At 53.8% G+C, this 22,755-nt stretch overlaps 7 protein-coding genes across 7 annotated transcripts; 4 read left to right on the forward strand and 3 right to left on the reverse strand.

The window, feature by feature from the left end:
* Nucleotides 1–1,382: 1,382 nt before the first annotated feature.
* Nucleotides 1,383–3,164, forward strand: CGCS363_v013807 (uncharacterized protein; the record flags this gene model as incomplete). The annotated part of the gene is made up of 1 exon (XM_036645656.1): nucleotides 1,383–3,164. One exon carries the CDS (start codon nucleotides 1,383–1,385, stop codon nucleotides 3,162–3,164), a length of 1,782 nt encoding a protein of 593 aa, XP_036489576.1.
* Nucleotides 3,165–3,910: 746 nt separating this feature from the next.
* Nucleotides 3,911–4,866, reverse strand: dltE-1 (putative oxidoreductase DltE; the record flags this gene model as incomplete). Its single annotated transcript, XM_036645657.1, has 2 exons — nucleotides 3,911–4,499; nucleotides 4,661–4,866. The coding sequence occupies 2 exons, from the start codon at nucleotides 4,864–4,866 to the stop codon at nucleotides 3,911–3,913; spliced, it is 795 nt and encodes a 264-aa protein (XP_036489573.1).
* Nucleotides 4,867–5,722: 856 nt separating this feature from the next.
* CGCS363_v013809 (uncharacterized protein) lies at nucleotides 5,723–6,844 on the reverse strand (the record flags this gene model as incomplete). Its single annotated transcript, XM_036645658.1, has 1 exon — nucleotides 5,723–6,844. One exon carries the CDS (start codon nucleotides 6,842–6,844, stop codon nucleotides 5,723–5,725), a length of 1,122 nt encoding a protein of 373 aa, XP_036489574.1.
* A 1,636-nt stretch (nucleotides 6,845–8,480) lies between these two features.
* het-6-9 (Heterokaryon incompatibility protein 6, OR allele) lies at nucleotides 8,481–10,262 on the forward strand (the record flags this gene model as incomplete). Its single annotated transcript, XM_036645659.1, has 1 exon — nucleotides 8,481–10,262. The coding sequence occupies one exon, from the start codon at nucleotides 8,481–8,483 to the stop codon at nucleotides 10,260–10,262; it is 1,782 nt and encodes a 593-aa protein (XP_036489102.1).
* Nucleotides 10,263–13,562: 3,300 nt separating this feature from the next.
* Nucleotides 13,563–15,450, forward strand: abr2-1 (Laccase abr2; the record flags this gene model as incomplete). The annotated part of the gene is made up of 3 exons (XM_036645660.1): nucleotides 13,563–13,800; nucleotides 13,854–14,337; nucleotides 14,385–15,450. 3 exons carry the CDS (start codon nucleotides 13,563–13,565, stop codon nucleotides 15,448–15,450), a joined length of 1,788 nt encoding a protein of 595 aa, XP_036490102.1.
* A 2,879-nt stretch (nucleotides 15,451–18,329) lies between these two features.
* Nucleotides 18,330–19,993, forward strand: Fmo5 (Dimethylaniline monooxygenase [N-oxide-forming] 5; the record flags this gene model as incomplete). Its single annotated transcript, XM_036645661.1, has 3 exons — nucleotides 18,330–18,369; nucleotides 18,423–19,094; nucleotides 19,155–19,993. The coding sequence occupies 3 exons, from the start codon at nucleotides 18,330–18,332 to the stop codon at nucleotides 19,991–19,993; spliced, it is 1,551 nt and encodes a 516-aa protein (XP_036490104.1).
* A 173-nt stretch (nucleotides 19,994–20,166) lies between these two features.
* gedJ (Dihydrogeodin oxidase) lies at nucleotides 20,167–22,528 on the reverse strand (the record flags this gene model as incomplete). Its single annotated transcript, XM_036645662.1, has 9 exons — nucleotides 20,167–20,349; nucleotides 20,398–20,432; nucleotides 20,486–21,490; nucleotides 21,554–21,688; nucleotides 21,740–21,757; nucleotides 21,804–21,864; nucleotides 21,913–22,034; nucleotides 22,110–22,227; nucleotides 22,289–22,528. 9 exons carry the CDS (start codon nucleotides 22,526–22,528, stop codon nucleotides 20,167–20,169), a joined length of 1,917 nt encoding a protein of 638 aa, XP_036490103.1.
* Nucleotides 22,529–22,755: the final 227 nt, after the last annotated feature.

The raw sequence follows: 22,755 nt of genomic DNA on the forward strand, positions 1-22,755 counted from the left end.
CCTTTCCATTCACACTCACTACTGCACTCCATCTCCATATCTGTCGTCCACTCCGCTGCTTGCCCCCTTCTGCCTCTTCTTTTGCTCTTTCCTCTCTTTAGCACACACACCGCCCTTCCTTTTTTTTCTCCCTCCTTCAACCCTTTCTCTCCCCCCCTCCTCTTTCCCCCTCCGCCGCTCTGGTCTGCGAATTTGTTCGTCATCGTCGTCTTTTTAGAAGGGATTTTTCCAGGAAAAGAAAAAAAAAAGCAAAAAAGATCACAACCCTCGCATTCTCTTGAGATCCGTCTCGCATCGTTTTTTCAACCAAATCCAGCAAAAATTCTTCACGGGTTCTGGAAGGCTTCGCTCACCAACCACAAATCGACCGCACCGCACATTCGCAACACCAAATACCGACAAAAATCAATCCCGCCACAAGCTCAACATCCAAACGCCCAAAAAGGCCTCTGGACCAACTCACTCACACACGTCGCAACTTGCATCTGCATCATCGTCACAACAAATCCATCCAAGAAACACTTTTTAATCGACTGTACTCTACTTCGTCTTCGTCCGACCTTTTTTCATCGTCAGATACTGCAGAAAAAAACTCCACCGTAATCTTCACACCAGCGCTCCATCGGAACAACAGGAAACAGCCAGCTCGCTGCTGCCAACGCCCTTTTTTTCGACAAATCATTCGTCACGCAGCTGCCCAAGCCCGCGCCAACCGACGACGGCTCTCGCCTGCTCCTCCTCGTCACCTGACTGATCTGTCGATCTCGACCAAGTCCCTGCGCCCTTTCGTCTTGGACCCAACAACAAAGAAGGCTCCTCTTTGTGGTCCTTCCTCTCCTCGACCACAACCGCTTCCGTTGCAAAGTCTTTTCCACCCGACATCTCCAGCGCCGTTTACTCTTTCCCATCGACAGCAGATTGTCGCCCACTCCTTGACCACTACGATCATTCTTTTTTCCTGCCCTCGACGCTCGATACGCGACCATCTAATTCCCCAACAACGCATCGCACATCACCTTCAATCATCCAAAGTACCGCCGATTTTTGGATTTTGAACTTTTTGGCACCCTCCTCCGTCCACCTTGACTCCGACACCGACACCCACGTGCAGCCTCTTTCCTGGACCAGCTCCGGAAACCGCTTTGGATCGGTCTGATACACCACTGTCATCAACGTCATCCGCAACACCCGAGTACCATAATATATCTCGACGCCCAGCGCTGCGCACCTCAACAAACTATCCTTCTTGTAATTCGACCCGGTCGCCCCAGCCGTTTGCAAGGCCACCATACATTCTTTGACACTTTTCGAGTTTGACAACTCGTTCACCGGCACTCCCGCCAGCTCACTTCCTCGCTCTCCATTGATACCCCATCTGAGCAATGGACGCAGGCGGTCTCGCTCAAATGAACTCCAACAACTTTTCGTCGGCTAACGGCCTGGCCATGCCCGGTGGAGGTCTTGCCTCTCGCCGCGGCGGGCCTGTCAAGCCCCTCTCCCTCTCCAATGCTACTCCCGCCAGCAATGCCGACAACGGCGCTCCCACTCCTCGCACCAGCAGATCTCACCTTCTCGCGGGTCTTAGAACCGCCCCCAAGTCTTCGACTGCTACCAACTTCCCTGCCGGTGTCAACAACAACGCGCCCTCGCCTACTACTCAGTCTTTTGCCAGAAACGCAACCGCCAACAGCATGCAGGCCCAGGCTCAGAACTCCTACAATGGCCCCAAGACCGCTCTCCCCCGCTACGGTCAGCACCAGCAGCAAGCCCAGCAACAGGCTCAGCAGCAGGCTCAGCAATTGCAGGCTCAGCAGTTCTTGCAGCAGCAACAGCAACAGCAGCAGCAGCAGCAGCAGCAGGCCTACGCGAACCAGCAGCAGTACACCACTGAGCAGGTTCTCGCGCCTCCTGAGATTGTTATCGATGACCAGGAACAGATGGATCCCAGTCTGTACGCTCAACTTGTCGCCACCAACATGTACCTTGCTCAGCAACAGCAGCGCCTGCAGCAGCAGCTCCTGAGCGTTCAGGCAGCTGCCCAGCAGTTCCAGGGCCTGAACCTGCAGGGTGCTCAGCAGCAGATTCAGCAGCAACAGCTGGCTATGTACCAACAACAGCAACAGCTCCAGAGCCTTCAGCAGTCCATGCTCAGTGGCATGGCTGCCCAGCAGCAGCCTCAGGTCTACACGTATTACGACCCTGTCACGCGTCAGCAGGGCTACTACGTCGATCAAGGCCAGAATGACCAACAGGCTCAGTTGGCGCAGGTTTACGCTGCCCTGCAGCAGCAGCAGCAGCTTCAAATCCAGCAACTGCAGCAGCAGCAGCAGCAAGCCCCCCGTGTTCAGGTTTCGCCCCCTCCCGAGAACCACGCCACCCCGTTCCGCACCGCTACTCCCCCTAAGCGCTACGAGTCTCCCTCTGAGGTAACCCCTCTGCCTCCTCCGTCAGCCAATGCTTTCCGCCGTGGCCATAAGAAGGTCATGTCCTTGGCACTCAACGGTAACAACCAGGCTGCCCTTTCGCCTTCTCAGGAGCCCCCCAAGTCCGCTGGTCCCAAGACCGCCTCTTTCCCTCTTACTCCCTTGTCTGGAGGCTATGGACCCGGCCAGGGACGTGCCGGCGAGCACCCCGTTCGCCAGCCCCGCGGACCTCCCTCCATTGAGGAGCTCAAGGCTAAGCCTACCGCCAAGCACGAGGGAAGCAAGAACTTTGCCACTCGCACGCGTCGCTCAGCCGTCCACAACTTGGTCCGCGCGGGACGTGAGCGCAGAAAGGGAACCGGCAGCTCCAGCGGTAGCATGAGCCCCGTCTCCGAGAGCGCCGAGGAAGAATCCGGCACCCCCATCACCGACAACGAATCTGACTCCGGTCACAGTGGATCTGGCAGCTTGGCTGGCGACATCGATTGCTCTCTTCCCAGCTCAAGGACGTCCACCAACGGCAGCTGGGGTGCCATCGGCTCTGACCGCCCGAGCTCTCGTCAGAGGGCTCGCAAGAGCGTTGACAGCGTCAGCAGTGCCGAGAGCGGTGAGAACAGCTTCGCCAGTGTTTTCAAGAACTCAGCTCAGCGTGCTGGTATTGAGGTGACGGACGGACAGCGCAAGGCGCCAATGCTGGTCTTGACCAGCGCCGAGAAGAGAAAGAGCGGCATCTTGGCGTAGATTTGTTGCTTTCTGGACGTTACGACGACTATGCGCCCCAATGTCTTTCCTTTTCACGACCTGCACAAGGGGCGGGTTGATCCTCAACCCTTTGGATGGCAGGATTAGATGATGGGTTGGACGGTCAGGCGCGCTCTTCTCACGAATCATATGTTGTTCTATTCCTATTCACGGGGGGTTCCGGCGGCTCTTTTATTCCAGCATTCGAGGCTTGGTTGACTACAAATTCACATTTTCACTTCTTTTACATTCTTAGCCAAGTCATCGAGGTATCGAGTGTCTGTCATTCATCTTCCTCGCTTGGCTTTGGACGAGCAACACCTTAGAGGCTCCGTGCAGTCTTGGTTTCTACGGTCCGAGAAAGATATACCATAGGGAAAGGGGAGTATGGAAAGAGTTGGCCAGGCTTGGTTTTGTTACTTTCTCCGCTGGACATGAAACTTTGGTTTCTGCGCGACGGTAATGCGCCGAATTCCTGAGACGGAAGGCGTTAAGCCCGGATGACGAGAGACACTTGCTTTTCGTTTTCTCTTTACAGCCTTCGTGCAAGTCCTTACAAGATCGAAAAAAAAATCACAAGCACCACGAAGCAGCCATTTCATTACTTCAGGCCGGAAAGCCTGGGTGATGGTGGCTGCTGACAGGACCAGGGAGTGTAGTTAGCATAGGCATTTGGCCCAATACAGATTGAATGCCACTCTTGCCGTCCCAATTCTTTTCAGTGACATGCCCTCGATGATCGAGGTTCAAATCTTTGATCCGCTCCTGAACATCTCAGCCATCTTGTCAAACATTTTCTTCCTGTCCGTCTCAACGTGCGCAAAATTCTTAGCCGGCCCGACGATGATCTCATCCTCCTTGCCCTCCTCCAACGCCGTCCACGTCTCCTCCGTAAACTCCTCCAGCGGCATGCCAAAGTTAGCCTGCCCCGCGGCGACAAGGTCCGGCTGGACGGAGTGCAGCTCGGTCTGCACGGCGGGGGGGACAACCTCAATGACGCGGACGTGGGACGAGGCGTCGTGCGCGGCGAGCTGGGTGCGGAGGGTCCAGGCGAGGGAGTGCAGGGCTGATTTCGTGGCGCAGTAGTTTGGGCAGCGGGGGATGGGGACGAGGGCGAGGCCGGAGGAGACGAGGACGACGTGTGTCTGGGTCGGCGCGACGGACTGGAGATGGGGGAGGAAGTGGGTGATGAGGTGGAGGGGGGCGAGGTAGTTCGTCGTCAGCTCTGAGGTGATGTTGGGGAGGGAGATGGAGGTGGGGGAGGTGAAGTCGATTGAGCGCTGGATGCCTGCGTTCAGGATTATGGTGTCCAGGGCCGGGTAGGTTGTTGTTATTCTTGAGGTGGCTTTGTTAGTTTGGGGTGGGCTTTTTGATGTGATAGGATCGTGATGGTTTGGCCGCGTGTTGCTCGGGTATGCGGCGCCGGGTGCGCGGGGGACACGCGGGACGGGACGGAAAGGGGGGAGACGGGACGGGGACTCAACTTGTTGACCCACTCGGGCATTCCTTCGAGGTCCGTCATGTCGTAGGGCTCCGCGGCGACCTTGTCCGGGCCGTGGGCGTCGAGGAGGGTCTGGAGCCGGTCCTTGCGGCGGGCGACTGCTATCACGAAGGTGCCGTTGGCGATGAGGCGGGCTGTGAGGGCGGCGCCTATGCCGGAGGAGGCGCCGGTGACGAGCGCTACTTTTGAGGGGAAAGGCATATTTGGTTTTGGAGGGTTGGTTCTTCTACGGTACGAGAGGCCTTGATGTTCTGATGCCTTGGAGAAGACTGTGGGTGAGTTTGCGGGTGTTGGGTTTCATATAGGCATGGGATGAAGATAACGTGTGGTTGAGGCCTTTTTTTGGTAGCTCTGAACTTCTAGGAGTGTGAGGGTCATTGTGACGTTTTGGGACTGGATTGGCCCTTGTTTGGAAGCGGGAGGGGAGGGGCTCTTCGGGTAGTTCGGCGGGGGCGGGCGGACGAGGTGATCGGATGGGACGATGTCACGTCGGGCGGGACTCGGAGGGCGTGTGGGGCCTGTGAGAAGGGTTCCGGGGCCGGGGAGTGAGACGTTGAGGTCCTGATCGTCTGAAGTTTCTGGGGATGTGGGCGCGGGCCATGTGGTGATGTGTATGGATGCCGTATGGGAAGTGTTGTATTGTAGAGGGACTCATGGGAGGTGGTAATTATCAACATGGTTGTTATTTTGAACGAGGTGGTTGATATTGACTATGTGGGTGATTTCGGGTTCTCTGTCTATGGTCTAACAGAAACTCGAGTTGGAAGACCGTCATTGACTGACCTTTTTCAAGATAAGAGGATATGGTTGCATCGCCGAAACTGAATACCACTCATATATATTTGACATACTTGCAGCGAGTAACATGACAGAATCAGCTCCTAGTCTATGTTTCTCTGTGAGGAGGCTCTTCACGACAATGATAAGTCGATATCAGACAGTCAGACAAGCAAAGGAACACGTTCGATTAGATGGTTATTCACACGGCCTGGAATTTCTACCGCTCTCGGGGTATTTCGCACAACAAAATTGACATTCTCATGGACCTGGGTTCCCTTCAAAACTCGTGTTCCCAAATCTCCAGGTTCCCACTCCCCCTCCTCTCACAAGCTTTGATGAAACTTCCAGGTAACGGATGCCTCAGTTGCATACTACGAGCCTGTTCCATGTACGCTTCTCTAAACTCCCACCACAGCTCTTCTTCGACTTCACCTTTCATACTGGGCAGCGGGTAATACGGGTCGTTCTTGAAGAAAGCCCGGACAAGCTGCTGGACTAGGTCGTTCGGAAACCTGCACATGCGCTCGCGATCCCACATACTACAGAGATCGAAGTCGAGAACCCACAGCTGTGCTAGGTTTGCGTCGTACGCCGGCTGTGCTAGTGATGGCTCGCTGTTGATGTCCATCGATGCGGATGTCTGCTTCCCAGTACTAGTAGAGGACGCCATCTTCGGAGGTTTTTGCTGCCCTCCGAGGACAAATTCGATACCATAGCCGTCAACCCAGGCGCCCCAGTGCATTATACAAAGCGCCTCGCCCATTTGGCGCGCATATTCCGCCACGGGCGCGTTGAGCTGCTGGAGCTGGTCCAGCGTGAGGTTGTAGTTCCTCAGGGAGAAGTTGGGCGGGAGCGGCGCCCCCGGCACACGTCGGCGTCCGAGGTACACCCTCGCCAGCGCGGTCTCGTTCTTCGGGTCCGCTGCTACATCCCGCCTTTTATGCGCGGGGCAGAAGTTGTCGATGAGGATGTCCCGGTGGCACTTTGGCAAGGGGGGGATGCGCTGAGACAGGAGGGCGCACACGGTTTTCTGGGAGATGTCGTGCGGGGCTTCGAGGAGGATGGAGCTGTGTCTGTTCCACCAGCGAGACGTCGGAGGGGCGAGGCGGATTGGTTCGGGGACGTTGACGGGGGGCTTGTGGGAGTCAAAGGCGGCGCGCACTTTGAGGTGGGCTGTGTGGTCGGTCTCGAGGGCGATTTGGTAGCCTTGCCGGGCGAGTTTGATGACGTGGTTCCTGCCTTTGCGGTGGTATACCCAGCCGCACTGGCCGAAGCCGATTACTTCATAAGGATCGGTGTTCTTGGCCCGCCGGTTGGTCACAACGCGCCCGAAGTTGGGTGTATTGTCGTTCATGTTGGTGACGGTATCGGCACTGCAGTTGGAGTTTTGGGTATCCATGGCTTGATTTGTATGAAGATATGAAGCAGAGGATGATGAAGAAGTGGGAAGAGATTGATGGGGAATGTGGTAAGTCTCTTGAGTATTAAAAGAAATCTCTGAACATCTCCGTTAGTTTTCTAAACCCTTCAAGGTGCTGGTATGTACGGATGTAGCCAGGGGCACAGGGAACTTTCTTTCCGGGTATTGCTCCCAAGGTTCCTGCTAGATATGGACTCATTACCTTGATCATAACGATTGGAGTTTGTGTGATAACAATGGTTGCATATGGTAGTGGAAGCACGGTTATGCGTCTTGACCTTGATGTTGAGCAGCAATATTACCTCTTTTCCATCATAGAGTCCAACAGGGTCGGGGCTTCATCACAGGTCAGGGCAAATTTCCAGACCTTCCAATCGATAGCTAAATTGACGTCCAAAAGCTTTCGATCATTACCTTGCGTTAATTATGATAGTAGCCTTCCTCATTGCACTAATCTCCTCAGCTCTTTTGAGTGCCTGCCTTTGAGGAGTAGACTCACATAGTCGTTCAAGTAAACATAGACGCGCGAAATTAATGACCAAGTTTGATGCAGTGCCAGGGCTTGCAACCATCGTTGCACATTTGTACCGCCATATTTCTCAGTCGGATGTTGACGCTGTATTCGGTCCTCCCAGTTCCAACCTGCAAAAACAGGTTAAAATTCTCGTTCGATTAACGCAAGAACATTCTTCACAAGTTGATCATCTCTTTGTCTTTACAGACTGCCTGGTTGCTGATGGCATCCGCAGAGCGTCATGCCAAAGGACGTCAGAAGTAGTACATCACACATAACTCCATCTCGCATGTGGCTTCTCACACAGTCCAATCAGCCCTTGAGACTTCTTCAACATTTCCCAAAAGAGGAAGTTACATCGATTTCGGATCAAGAAGTCGGCAGTGGAGCGGGAGAATCCGTACGTGCCTACCGGCGCGGGTGTGGTTGCGAGTGGACCTGCCCAACTGCCCCGGGTCAAGCGCGGCAGGTGTGTAATCTCTCGATTCTCTCCTAGGAATCTACCCTCAGACTTGTCGGAAACATCTCATTTCCTCCGCTTCCCAGCGGCGCCACCGCGTTTCCTTCACCGATCCCCGTTTCTCGCCGAGTGCCGCCAAGAAGCCGGGCATAATCGACTGGCGGCAGTGCAGTTCTGCAGTGTTTGAAAATAGCAATACCTGAGGGCCGTCGAAAGCATGGAGCCGACCTTCAAGACGTGAAGTATCCTCCACTGACGCCGGTGCCAAGAGGCGGATTGTGGCTGACCCCATCTGCAGGCCATCCTGAGATAACCGAGGGGGCGATGTAGCAAAGACGGGCATTCCAATCCGATGATCTTCTACACGGGACTCGAGAGGCTTGACCGTCGCTGAGTCGGCAGCCGCATTTCCATGGCAATCACGGGTCTGCATCAGCGAGACTTAATCGCCGCGAGTGGCAGCAAGAGAAGCTGAGGGCAATCGCCATTGAGGAAACGACCCTGCAGCAAGTCTGGCGTGACGTGGCTCTTGGCGTGGCTGCGTGGCGGCGTTACTTCGCAGCCTGGCGGCTGGCAGGAACGTCAAAGCCGGTCATCCTTCTGATGGCATCTTGTGCATAGTTTCTCAGACAGCAACGATCATGCAGTACCAGTACCTGCCTTTGCAGAATGCCAGTCGGGATATTCGGCTTCTCGAAATCAAACATGGCGATGGAAGTCATGGTCACATCAGCTGCTCCATTGTCCATGACAGTTTGGACGACGATCGCGACTTCACGGCCCTCTCGTATGTCTGGGGCGACGCTACCCAAACTCGCTCAATTCTCCTCCAAGGTCAGAACGTCGACGTCACGCAAAATCTGTACTATGCTCTCGAGCGGCTCGCCAAATACAGTAAGTCACAGGTCAACAAAATCTGGATAGATGCATTGTGCATCAATCAAGCAGATGACGAGGAGAAGGCACACCAGGTGCAGTTGATGGGCAGGATCTACAGCAGCGCGCGCCAAGTCCTCATCTGGCTCGGGCCTGAAGACAATGCCAGCGTCAGCGCTCTCCACCAACTCAGTCTCCTAGGCAGCACACTTGAGGACCTCAAAGCCCGTCCTGACTACGGGCCTTCCATCTGCCAAGCCTTCGTCAAAACTATTCTTGAGTGCTCGGGAACCAGCTTCAATTTTGCTCACATATGGACTCTGTTCCAACGTCCATGGTGGACACGGGTTTGGGTGATCCAGGAAGCACTCCTAGCCAAAGAGGCCTATGTCGTCATCGGCGATCATGCAAAGGATTGGAAAGAAATCCGCAGTGCATGGAGTGCTTTCGAGTGGATGATACTTTACGTCGATACCGATCCCAAGTATCAGCCCATCTACAACGCGCTAAGGGATGTCTACTTCAGGATTGCGCATTTCAGCCACATGAATAACATACAGGATGGCTCGAGACAGGAGACATCGCTCTTCAATGCCGTATTCTTATCCGCTACCGGTGGCGCCATTCAATCAACGGACCCTCGGGATCGAATATACGGACTACTCGGCCTGCTGACTGAAAGGGATAGAAGGAGGGTACCTGTCGACTATTCAATGGCCATGACTCTGGAGAAATTGCTGTTCTTCACTACGAAAGCATTAGTCGAAGATCATGGGCCAGATGTGTTATCCTACCGTCGCCCGACATCCCTCTCACCCGGCCTCCACAGCTGGACTGTTGACTGGACTGTCAAGATGATTGCAACCATTGGAGGCTTCAGTACTGGATCAATGATGTACGACGCATCCAAAGGGACAACGTGGTCTTCGACAATATTTGACGCGACTTTTGAGAGCCCTAGCATCAGCCTCATGGGTGTTGTTGTTGGCCGCGTTAAGGATACTGGGAATGTGTTGGAGTCCCCTGCTAACTCACCTTCGTACATCAAGGATTGCAAGAAATGGCTCTTGGAGCTTGAAGACCTCGTCTGCCGCAATCTTGAAGATGGTCCAAGACGAAAGGTTGTCTTCCAGAACCTATGGAGAATACCGATCACAGATATGGGTCTTGTGGGCCGCGCAAAGCCGGAAGACGGATATCCAGAGGCTTACGAAGTTCTTACCGGGATGGCGAGACCCCCCTCCGGCGATGCGCAGGACGACTGGATCGCATCGGCTTCTTGGCCATATCGTCGGGTTTGGAGGGTGTTGGGGCATCGCCCATTCATCTTCAAGGACGCAGATGGAACACCCGGCCTCGGGCCAAGAGATGTTTGTCCCGAGGATTTGGTTGTCATATTCTCCGGCAGCCACGTTCCTTTCGTGATCCGCGAATCCTCACATGGATACAGCCTCATCGGCCCCGCGTATGCATACGGGCACATGGACGGCGAAGAGTTCACAGGCATCGTTACTGCTCATGGCCTGCAGGAATTTCAACTTCGCTAGATCCTCTGTGCCGCACCAAAGCCCGCGCGGACTTATATTCTAACGCCCTAACCGTCGAGGGGTCGAATTTTGTCGGTGCGCTTCATCTTGGCAGCAACCAGCCTCTGTCTTTTCTGCTGCAACTTTCGGCGGTCTTTCGGCCGGATGATCATGGCATAGGCCGCTTTTCCCTTCAATTTCTTAATTGCAAATCTTTGAGTGTCGAGGAATCAGAGGATTGCGGTGTTTATGACTCACTAAACCTGCTTGTTGACAGCATGGGAGTTGTTGAAGGGCACCGTGAGGCTTGCCGCTTACATCGTTGAAGTCGTCACAAGTAGCGGCCAGGAGGCTCAGAGATGATGATCAGCTTGAAGCCCAAGAGTATCATTGACTCAATGCACGATAAATGCAGTTCGTCCCCCACATTCAGATCGTGCTCGCTGCCTCCTAACGGTTCCCTCCGTGCGCACGGCCACCAGGCGGGAATCAACGCCACTCCAGCCCGCCCTTTTCAAATAGATCTAGGCCAGGAACACGGAGCTTCGTCCGGGGAGATAGCATCGTGGCCGCGTTCGGGCTCTCTGTCCAAAAAGGACGACATTGTCCTTGAGCTCGAGGCAAACGTCAGCTGCCAAGTCTGACTGCTCGTGGTCGTCGAGGCATGTTTTGCGCGCCACATCCCGCGATTCTGTGCAAATCTGTGTGGACATGATGGCGCGTAGCTGATGACCAAGCGGGCAGTTTTTCTTCTTGGCATATTCTTGTGCTGTCTGTCGAGAGCATTGTTCAGCTGGAGCGCCCCGAGTATCGACGACGGTCTGGCCCCGCCCAGCCTTCGGATCAGGGCCATCTCACTGAGGGTTGTCTTGGTCCGAAGCTGAGTGGCATATTCGGACAAACCATCAGAGGTCATCGCGAAAGCCCAAACTGATTCAGGCGATGGCGATACTTGTACGCCTTCATGCAACAGTGCTTGCTCTGGGACTCCTTGGCAGCCACATAAGCGCAAAACCGGCCGTAAGAGAGTGTCATCGAAAGCCTTCGACAATTTTTGGACGTGTGAATCAAACACTATGATGTTGCAGGCAGCTGCAATAGGAGTTTGTGGTGAAATGAGACGCCTCATGGATGTCAAACATTGACAGCATCTCGAATGCATTGCTTCTCATTTGAACGCGTCATCTCAAGACAGCAAGAAACAGATGGCGGCAAATCGATCGGACGGGCCCCGAGTATGTGGAAGTACCAGGCTGGCGGTGCAACCAAGACCATGTGCTTCGCCGAGCGCGATGCGTTCGATATGGGGGCTGCACCAACTTCGTCCAGAGTCTAGATGTAGTACGTAAAGTCGACCGCATCATGTACGGTGCTTAGATGGAAGCACAGCGTTTCTCTCAAGGGATTGGATGGAAAGCGCACTGCAAATGCAGCTGCGCGGCACGAAGTGCTCGTTGAAGGCCCGGGCACGTGGCAACGCGTTCTTCTTGGTTGGTACCTGGCCCCGATTCCCGGCAGACTGGAGACTCAACGGATGTTTCCCATCTATGGAAACATCCGGCCATACGGAAGCCTCACACAAACATACCGGAAACTTTGTGGCAATTAGGGCGCTTGCAGTTGAGACCAGCCGATTGTCCTGATGGTGCTTTTTGGTGGCACAAAGCCAAGCTCGTCTACGAGCGCGCTGCTCAATCGCCACCCGTATGCTATCAACGGCTTCCTTTTCTGATCAAACTGCCTAGAATCTGGGCCACACAAGCCTCAGACCTGTTTTACGGTGAACAGTCGGCGAGTCATCTGCGTGGCTGCGGATGGCTCCTTGACGGCTCCTAGCCGACGCGCGCCACCGAGTAAGAGAGGTAGGTTTGGCAGCAGAGATTGAGCATCGTGCGCGCCTGGGGAAGACATCAATCGAAGCATCCTCAGTGCTGCCGGGCTTGACATTTGTCGACACAAATAGAGAACGCGGAACACCGGTGCAGGTTATGCAGAGGGCATGGACGTTGAAAAGGGCTGGCTCGAGGTTCAGGAGGAGCGTTATGGTGTGGCGCTTGAACTTCTCGGCATGAACTATTTTGATGGGCGCGAAGGCGCAAAAGAATGCTGCGGATTCGCTGACAGACTGCTCTCGTCGAGCCGTGGACTGCCGTACTAGAGCGGTCCGCGCGCCCGATCAATTTCAACGACAGCTAGTCAGCTCAAGCCACTTGTCTGACCATTGTGATATCCGGGGCCTTTGAAATTACAACCGGCATAGCGGCCGGACGGGCTGCATTGGCGTTGCGCCATACTCGAACAGTGGTTCGAAGTCACACTTGAGAGCCGGACGCCTGAACTTGGAGGGGTTCAATCCCCTGCTTGGCATCTAATGCTCTTTTGTTCTTTGTACGATGTTTGGTTCTTTGTACCTGGCCGAATAATTGGCTTGTGGCCGTTGTGGACTCACAAACGCACTACTGCCTTGGGGCCAGATCGAATATCGGAATGATCGCCGTCTGGGATGTTGATAACCGTGGAAGTTATGGATTCCGGAGAGGCGGATGGTTTGTTTGGCTCGCGACCGCGTCTAATAGTTTGTGCCTCTGTTTTTGCTTTTTGCTCCCAATCACAGTTTTGTTCTTCTCTGATTGTGCTGACATCATCCACTTCAGCCGCTGCATCCTCTTCCTCCATGTGTCTCTCAGCGATACTTTGATGTACTGCTTGCTGCTGCCCTGCGTCTGCAAGAACCCACGGACCTTTCGGCCAGCTGGTCAACTTGCCAGAAAGTCAAAGAAGATTGGGGGGGCAGAGACAGGAGCGACTAGAACGAACCCACGCCGCATCGTGATGGCACAGGATGGATTACAACGTGGCTAACATCGAGTAGGTGTTCATGGCTTTGACCCAGAATACACACCTTCCCGGGACTAGAAGGCCGAGATGACTTGGCCTGATTGGGCGATGCGGCTCGGTCTGTGAGCCTTGGGGGGAGACTGCAGTCGAGTCGGATCTGCGGTCGGGTTGACATCCATCCTCACTCTGCACTTGTCCTGTCCGCCGCGGCCGGGGTGACCTCGACCTACTCGGATTCCTCCCCAAGCGAAGCACCGCGCCACTATGGACGGCAGATCGCCCACCCTTGGCTTGTGCTGCCGCCGCCGGACTAGATGGAGGCGAGTGCCTCTGTCTCTCCTACCTATATATCATGATCGTCCTCCGCCTGCTCCAGTGAGATTTGTTTAGAAGGACACCAGCACATTATTCTTCCTGGATACTCAGCCTTGAGATCCTATCCACTCACTCGTTCCTGTTCCTTTCGTATTACAGCTGCTCAAGATGTCAGTTTTTCGCTATATTCTTCCAACCCTGGCGTTGGCGCTGGGTGCCGTCGCCGAGTCTCGCAGTTTCGAGTTGAACCTTACATGGGAGACGGCCTCTCCCGATGGATTTGCAAGGAAGATGATTCTGGTGAACGGCCAGTTTACTGCGCCGAGGATGGAGCTCAACGAGGGCGACGATGTTACCGTTAAGGTCAACAACAACCTGCCCTACCCTACTACCGTACACTACCACGGTAAGTCTCCGTCTGGCAAAGATATGGTGCAACTGATGGCTGATCAAGATCAGGTATCGAGATGTTGGGCACGCCATGGTCTGATGGTGTCCCCGGCCTCAGCCAGCGTGCTATCCAACCCGGAAAGAGCTTCGAATACCAATGGAAGGCAACGCAGTATGGTGCCTACTGGTACCACGCACATTGGGAGGGTCTCATTGAGGACGGTCTCTACGGCGCTATCACCATTCACCCTTCCGCCTCTCACCAAAAGCCCTTCAGCCAGATCTCTAGCGACGGTGCCGCCATCCACGCCATGGAGCAGGCCGAGAAGAAGGTCGTTCCTCTTCTGCTCTCCGACCACCGCCACATGATCTCGGAGGAGGTTCACGACCTGTCCGCTGCCGCCAACATCCAATTCTCTTGCTACGACTCCTTCCTCTTCAACGGTAAGGGCAGTGTCACCTGCCGCAGTGCCGAGGAGATTGACGCTCTTCTGACCCCGGAGCGTCGCGATGTTCTGGCCAACGTTGCCGGTGCCCGTATGACGGACAAGGCGTAAGTTTACCATGTCAGCTCTAATTGACTTTGCTGACATCCTTCAGCTGCATTCCTGCTGCTGTCATCGCTCGTGGCCAGGGTGACCTGAGCAAGATCCCTCCTGGTGTCTTTGACGGCTGCGAGCCCAGTGATGGTGGCGTCGAAACCTTCAAGATCGAGAAGAGCAACTGCGATACTGAGAAGTGGGTGGCCTTCGATCTCGTCGGAGCCTACCACCTCCACACTGGTCTGTTCTCCATCGACAACCACACCATGTGGGTGTACGCCATGGACGGCGCCTACGTTACTCCCCAGGAAGTTGAGGCTATCCCCGTCACCAACGGCGACCGCTACTCTGTCCTTGTTAAGTTCAAGCAGCAGGGCGACTTCACCATCCGCTCTGCCAGTGTCATCGCCACCCAGATGCTCAGCGGTGTCGCTAAGCTCCAATGGCGTGAGAAGGGCCAGCCCGAGCCTGAAATCGTTCCCTCCACTCCCTGGGTCCGCGACAACGGCAAGCCCGTCTCTTCGTCCGTTCGCGTCTTCCGCCAGGCCCTTGCCAAGCCCTACCCGCCCATCACCATCCCCCGCGAGGCTCAGGCCATGCACAAGTTCGAGATGCGCACTGAGGGCGGTTCCTACTACTGGGCCCTGAATAACACCCTCCTTCTCCCGGCCGACTACGAGTCTGACGAGCCCGTCCTCTTCAACCTGCAGGCCAACGACGTCGACCCCACCCTCGTTTCCACCCTCAACAACACCTGGGTCGACTTTGTCTTCCAGGCCGGCAGCCCGCCGCAGCCTCCTCACCCTATCCACAAGCACGGCAACAAGATGTTCCTTCTTGCCTCTGGCAGCGGCAACTTCACCTGGAACACCATCGAGGAGGCTGCTGCCGCCCAGCCCTCAGCATGGAACTTCGTCGACCCTCCCCGCAGGGACGGCTTCGCCACCCCCAACGCCGTCAACACATCGACATGGATGGCTGTCCGTTACCAGGTAGACAACCCGGGCGCCTGGCTTCTCCACTGCCACATCCAGAACCACATCTCTGGTGGCATGAGCGCCATCATCCAGGATGGCGTCGACGCCTGGCCCGTTACTCCCCAGGAGTACGTCAACTACTCTTAAAAAAGCAAGTCAAAAAAGTCAACCAACCATAAATGCACAAAAAAGACGTTTCACGGCGCACAAAGCAAGGTGTTGTAATGTTACACGCAAGGTGTTAGACGAAGGTACCGGCGCGGGCGGCATTGTGCGTGCGATTTCATTGATGACAACCCCTCCACGCACGTCTCTCATTCCTGTTTATTTGCGAGGGCCCTATGTTTGGATAAAACTCTTCCATATTTTCCTGGCTGTCATATATTCTCAAAAGATGCAGTAATCGTTCAATCGATAATGGTCATTTACACACATTTTACTGGTTTCTCACAATCGTCCCCACCGACTTTGCTGTGATTAATGTGAATCAGCGTCTGCTTATCATCTTGGCGCTGCGTGAAATCATCTTAGCTACATGTACACCTTGCATTCATCATTCTTCAGATTAATTAATTCCCGACCCTGCCAGGCTCCGCGGTAGTCAGCATCTCGACTAATCGTTGCTCCACGGCTCGAGGCTCATTCATAGGGCTCACTCCGCCAAGTTTCGCAATGTCCTATTCGCTGCGGTATCACCAGGCGACTGTGCCCATCCATCTGAACCAAGTACCATTCGTACGACGCGGCACGCTATCCGCCGCACACTCCTTACTTCTAGCTGCGAAAAAGTGAAGGGCCGCAGAAACGAACGAGGGGCAAATGTTTTCCAACAGACACACCGCAGCGCGTCGTGCGCATCATCAGTCCGGAATCGCCCCAGTACCTTCCATCTCTCTGACCTCTGCATGTGTCTTGGTCGGAAAAAACACACGGATCGAAAGCTCCATACTTGAGTTTCCTATGCAGCCTCGCGCTGCACTGCGCTGCGCGACGCCGGGTATCCGTACAATACGAAGTTTCCTTCTTTCTCCTCGGCACTGCCCTAGCCGTAGCCGGGCGGCGGCCTTCCCAGGCGATGAAGGGGGGCCTAGGTTAGTCTTGTCTCGGCTTTCCGGGTCTTATCTCTAGCTCGTTGGTTCGTCTAAAATTAGGAGGCCGAACAAAACGAATTTGAGATGCATAAGAAACGGCTTTTCTTTTCTTTAAGTCTGTTCGACCTTATCACTTAGCCTGGTTGACAGCGCGGAGGCAAAAAACGGAAGTTAGTGTCATCGTCCGCACACGAAAAAGCCAAGTCGAGCTGGAAATGAGGGTCAGAGACATCCATTGGGGAGGAAAACGGCAGGGAAAAGAAAGTGCGGGGTGTGCGGCTGTCTTAGACAGTGGCGGCAGGAACGGCAAATTGAGATGTAGATAAGCTGCGTTAGGTCGGCGTGTGTGTTATGCGAGTATTTTGCATATACATAATCTGCGATGTGTGTGTGTGTTTACATGTAAGCCATTGCTTCGCCTCTTGGAAAAAGGAATGGTGATGTCAGATGTTTTGATCAGATTGGTTGACTCAGGCGCGTATATGTGTTTTTGCGGTCTTTGTTTGGTTGGAGGAGGAGATGAACGCCAGTCATGACATTCGCGACTTTTACTGGCGGACTTTTTTGGTGAAAGGAAATTCGTATCAGGAGATTCCATAAGCAGTCTTGCCTAATATGCTGAGTGCGGTACTAATTGACAGTGGCTAAGACGGTCGATGGACGGGTTGGGCCTTGAAGCAGGTAAGGGGGGAAATGGTTCGTGTTAGCTTGGACACTTGCTTCGGGATATATGCTAGCGTGGTTTTCTGCCAACGATCGCATGGGCACACGTGAGCTTCGGTCCTGAACATTCCGGTGATGTTCTTCGGAGGCGCGGCGGGGCAAATGCCCGGAAGCTGGGAGCCGACCGGGGGGGTTTCCTGTGAAGCACGGGGATCGGCGGCTGTCTGAGGCGCGGGCTGCATGTGGCTAATGTAGATGGGTGAAGCAGTTCCGGGAATATGGGGAGGCTCGGTTACGACGGTCATGACTGGATCATGTTCCGCCGGTCGAGTTTGGGGGCATGCGTGAGGAGCTCTTAGATTGGCCTCCTGCTTGGTATCGTCCGGCTGCGGCTCGAGTTGATAGTGAGCTGCGTCAGTGAACGAATCGGTTGCATCTAGGCCTTGACCTTGTATCTGGAATTTCCTGTTAATTCGCGAAGTCTTGTAGAACATGGCAGTTGAGACTCGCTCAACAAACTATTTTCACAGGGCCACTAGTGATTCAGCGGCCCGAAGCAGCACTTCAAATAGTGAACTGGCTCCCGTAGAAGATTCCGGTCATCGCCGGCCCAGCTCCGTTTCGCCGGCCCGGAAGTGGGTCTATTTCCGGTCTCCGTCCTCCGTTGAGCTCCGAAAGTAACCATGCCCTCCTACGGCAGACAGATGACACGTCAAATCATCCCGGTATTTTCTGTCAAGTCTGTAATCGCTCACGCTGATCTTACATGCCTCGTCACTTCAGTGAGCGTCCATTATTCAACCAGAGCACCTACTCGAAACATCCTGCCACGGAAAATACATGCCGAAAAGGACTTGGAAGACCGATCCGACAAGCCAGACAATTGCAAACCTCCAATCGTACGACGCATCGTTGTCAAAGGATTCCTCTTCTCGGAAAGCTTGCTCTCCTTCTGCTGACCACCTCATTCCCGCGGATAGTGGGCGCCGCCCATTTCCCACGAAGTACAGGGGTTGAGATTGGACGTGGTGGCGCCCGTCAGCACTTAAACACCCCCATCCAGCAGGCATCATTTCCAAGAACGGTACTTCGTGCTTCGGTGCAAAAAGGAGGAACTTTGGTCAAGGGAGGCGTATTTGCTGGAAGTCCAAGTTCGGCGGGTTCGGCGGGTTTTCTCTCTGGATTCTTCTCTATAAAACTCATAGGATCCTTTCGTCGGAATTTTCTCATTTTTGTTCCTGTGATCCTGCTGCCCTCTGCTCGCAACACAAAATGTCGTCACAGAGTAAGCACATCGCGATTGTCGGCGCAGGTAAGCTTCTAATATCCATCACATGACGATGAGTACTGACTCGGTCCGTTTAGGCCCCAGCGGTCTCGTTGCCATCAAGGAGTGTCTCGCGGCGGGATTCTCGGTGCAGTGCTTCGAGCGCGCACACGCCATCGGCGGACAGTGGCTTCACGACCCGAACCCCGGTCCCGACGCTCACTCTTCGATTTACAACGGCGTCATTCTCAACTCGTGTCGCGATTCGACTGGCTTTAGTGATTTTCCAATCGACCCGGCGCGGTATCCAATTTACTATTCTCATGAGAAGCATCTGCAGTATATGAACGAGTACGCGGCGCATTTTGACTTGGAGAAGCACGTTCGGTTCCACACGAGGGTGGTTGGATGTGCGCCGACTAAGGAGGGCGGGTGGGAAGTTCGATTCCGTGATGCCAGGGTTGAGGACAGCAAGGAAGAAGTTCTGACTTTCGATGCTCTCATCTGTGGGAGTGGGCTCAGCAGCAACCCCAGGATTCCCGACTTCAAGGGCAGGGACACATTCAAGGGAGAGGTGTTGCATAGCCACTACTACCGGTCGCCGACTCGATTTGAAGGGAGGAAGGTCGTGATCATTGGGCTCGGATCGACGGCTGTTGATGTTGCGTGCGAGATTGGACCCCTTGCCAAGGAGCTCAATGTGGTGAACAAGCGTGGCGCATGGGTGTTGCCCCGATTCCTCCTGGGAAAGCCGGTTGAAGCATGGAACAGTCAGTCTTCGTGGTCCAAAGACACGCTTTCTAGCAACGTTTGCTAATCATTCTTTACAGGTCGATCAAGCGCAACATGGCTACCCTTCAGCGTTCAGGCATTCGCCTACAACAAGATCATCACCCACGCGCTGGGCAAACAACCCGAGATCCTCCAACCGGACCATCACATCATGGAGCAGAACCCAACCGTACGGAGCGACTTCACCGAAAAGCTGAATACCGGAGTCTTCAATCTGCATCGGTCCGATGTAACCTCCTTTACAGAGACTGGCCTGCTGCTTGACGACGGCACCGCCCTTGACGCTGATGTTATTATCCTGTGTACTGGCTACAGCATAGCTCATCATCCATACCTCGCACCAGGCGTCCTCGAGAGCAAAGAAGAACCAGCTCCGGAAGTCGATCTCTACAAGCGCATCGTCCCGCCACGATCAAGGAACCTGTTCGTGATGGGACAAGTTGAGGTAGCTGGACCCGCCCAACCAATTATCGAGGCACAGGCCCGGTATATTGCTGCTGTTCTGGGCGGAAAAGTGCAGTTGCCAGACGAGGAGGGTATGATGAAAGATGTCCGTGCTTTCCGTGCTTTCCAGAGGAAGCATTTCGTCAGGTCTGAGAGGCATACAATGACGGTCGATTACAACCCTTACATTGATGGCCTCCTAGAGCCCCTTGGCGCCGTTCCATCGGGATGGAAATTGTTCGGGAGGATTTTCACGAGTGGTAAGCCAGCGAGGGCGTTCAAGGTGTACTCAGCGGTGTTTTTCGAGATCCAGACCGGAGCACAGTGGCGGCTTTCAGGCGTAGGAAGTTCCACTGAGCTGGCGGAAGAGACGCTGCTAAGGATTGCGGCGGGGACGAACGGGTTAAGCGAAGGCGAGAAGGCACATATCTGACATATAGCTTTTTCTTTGGCAACAATGTGTTGCAGCTGTGATACTGATGGCTATCTAATAAATCATGCCCTTTTTTCCCTATCCTACCATCCTAGAAGGGTGCCCTGACGCATGAAAATTTTATCTTCCTAGCCAGGTAATCTTTACTGGATTGGTCGTTTCGGAGACCATGTTTAGATACCGGAGTCATCCTGCTCGGCGTGGAAGTTCTTGTTGTACAGAGTGTAGTGCGCCGCCCAGTTGGTACACTGCTCGGAAAACTTCGAGGCAACACCAGACTTTGCGAATGCAGGCCCTATCTCTTTGGGCGATTCAATGAACTGGAGCGCGAGTCCACCGCTGGCGTGCCAGGCGATCTGTCAAGGTAAGTATCTGGCAAACAAGACAGGTACTGTTAGACTTACGTGGCAGTGCATGAGCCAAATTCCCGGGTTATTGACTAGATATGGAGTCAGATGTGCGAATCCCCACTAAAGCGAGTGCTTGACTTACTCTGGAACGCAATGAGAAGATACCCATCGACTGGAAGTAAGGCCACATCGCGCCTCGCCGGATTATCGAATGTCTTTTCGTCAATTTCAACCGTACCATTGAATTCTTTGGTACTTTGTGCCAGAATGACAAAGTCGTGCCCGTGGATGTGCATGGGGTGAGCTACCGGAGCTTGTTTCTTGTAGATGTTGTGCGTGGAGTTGTCCACAGATTCCTGAAATTTGCCCTCAATGAGCCAGTACACCCAGTCGCCATGTTTGTAGTCGTCTAGAAATACAGGCTCATAGCCTGTCGGAAATGGAGCCGTGTCCCAATTCTTTTCGAAAGCAACCTTGACTAGACTAAGACTCGGCTCAGTCCAATCCAGATAGAACGACGAGTCCTTGAGTACCCATTTGTGCATGGCGGAGGTATTGTCTGCGGCATTGGGGTAGCCCACCAAATGCACCTTGAATGATTTTTCTTTGTAGTCGGAATTGGCAGGATGCTCGACAGTTCTCTTGACAATAGGTTTTAGGTCCTCTGCCTTTTCGTCCAGACAGCCGTAACATACGTGTCTGTCATCAACGGGAGGAGTGTGAGGGATATTTGTGGATGTATGGTCGTATCGAATGATCCCGAGATTCGAAGGAGCACCACCAAGTGAGCAGTCTCGTGCGTGGATCCAAAAGTCCTTCTCGTTGGTATCGGTTTTCGTAGCATTAGCCTTGATGATGATGTCGTAGCGCTGCCCAATGGCGACGTTGATGATTGACGCAGGGTAAGGGGTGATGGGGACGAAATCCGCTGCAACGACTGTAAAATTATGGTTGTCAATCCAGAAGGTTGTGTGAGTCGATGTTCCTGTGTTAACGAGGCTCATCTTGTACGTCCTGTCCTCTGTGAAGTTAAAAGACTCTCGTTGCGACCCGCCGACACAGTTCTCCTGTGCTCCGGGACACGTCGAGCAGCAGTGATATTTGCCTTTGCCGTTCATCAACATGCTGTCTGGTGAGGGTGGGCGACCTGTTATTATTGATCAGCAGGCGTACTTCTTCATCCAATGGTTTTACCAAGGGGTTAACTTACCTAAGTATTCAAGCTGGACCTGGGAAAAAGCGGTCTTGTGGAAGTTATCGGTGATCAACACGGGACCAAGATCCTCATCGTAATTCATACTGGTTGGCCCATTGATCTTTAGAGCTCCCACCAGTCCATCGGCATCTGTCAACTATCATTAAGGGAACAACATATGCAACAAGGGTTGGAACGAACATTGGAGACTGAAGTGACCTTCTTTTGTCAGTAATTATCAGATGTCAAGATATAGGAAACTCACTGTGGTACCAAGACACGCCATACTGCTGGGCTCTCCACTCGTATGTGAAGTTTTCACCAGGCTTTCCCTTGTTAGCAACCAGCATAAGCACATATAGAGATACACTCACCGGAATGGGACATTCAGTCACTCCTGAAACACCGTCCATCCAGTTGGTGTTCAACTGCCTGATGCCGTGCCAGTGAATGGATGTGCCGTTGAAGTTGGTGAGGTTGTTCTTGACAGTGATTCCTATTCAAGAGTGAGTACGTCGCGCATCAAATATCTACCATATATCATGGCATTCAGGTCACGGTGCTGACGTACTGAAAGTATCGCCCCAGTTGCCCTCAAGAGTTGGTCCGGGATACGATCCGTTGAACAGCATACGCGAAACATTGTATCCGTCAGGGGCAATTGTCGTGTTCGTGACTTCCAAGTAAAACTATTGATCGTTAACACAGTTGATCCCAAAAGCTATTGGAAGCAGCGAAAACCTCTCGCACGACGCCCTCTGGTGTCTTTATCTCGTAATCGGTTTCAATATTGAAGCCTTCCGCTTTAGAGATCCCAGTGGTCCAGCACTGTCGATTCTCGGGTGTGTTGCATGAGCCGTCGGGTTTTGGGAAGTTGTCACTTTGCGGGCCAACACGTCCGAGGGAGGGCAGATCAGAAGTCACTCTGCTTTGCCCCTTGAACTCGGAGGAGAAGACGAGGATCTCGATGAGTCTCTTCCAGAACCCCATCTTGAGTACTCCCACCTGGTTGGGAGATGTAAGAAGTAGCAAAAGAGAGAAATATGACAGTCGTAGGCTTGAAGGCTTGAGATGAGATACTCAAGATGAGTCGACAATAACCTCGGTATGGTGCCAGCACTTCTCCAAGGTATGAAGATATTGATATAAGTCCTTGAGCCCAGGGCGGACGATCAGCTCTCGCCTTGAAGCGGCATCCCCCCGCACACAGAATCCAC

This window comes from Colletotrichum siamense, assembly GCF_013390195.1.
Source record: "Colletotrichum siamense strain Cg363 chromosome Unknown KSG_Cg363_contig09, whole genome shotgun sequence".
In the NCBI taxonomy this organism is placed as follows: Eukaryota; Fungi; Ascomycota; class Sordariomycetes; order Glomerellales; family Glomerellaceae; genus Colletotrichum; species Colletotrichum siamense.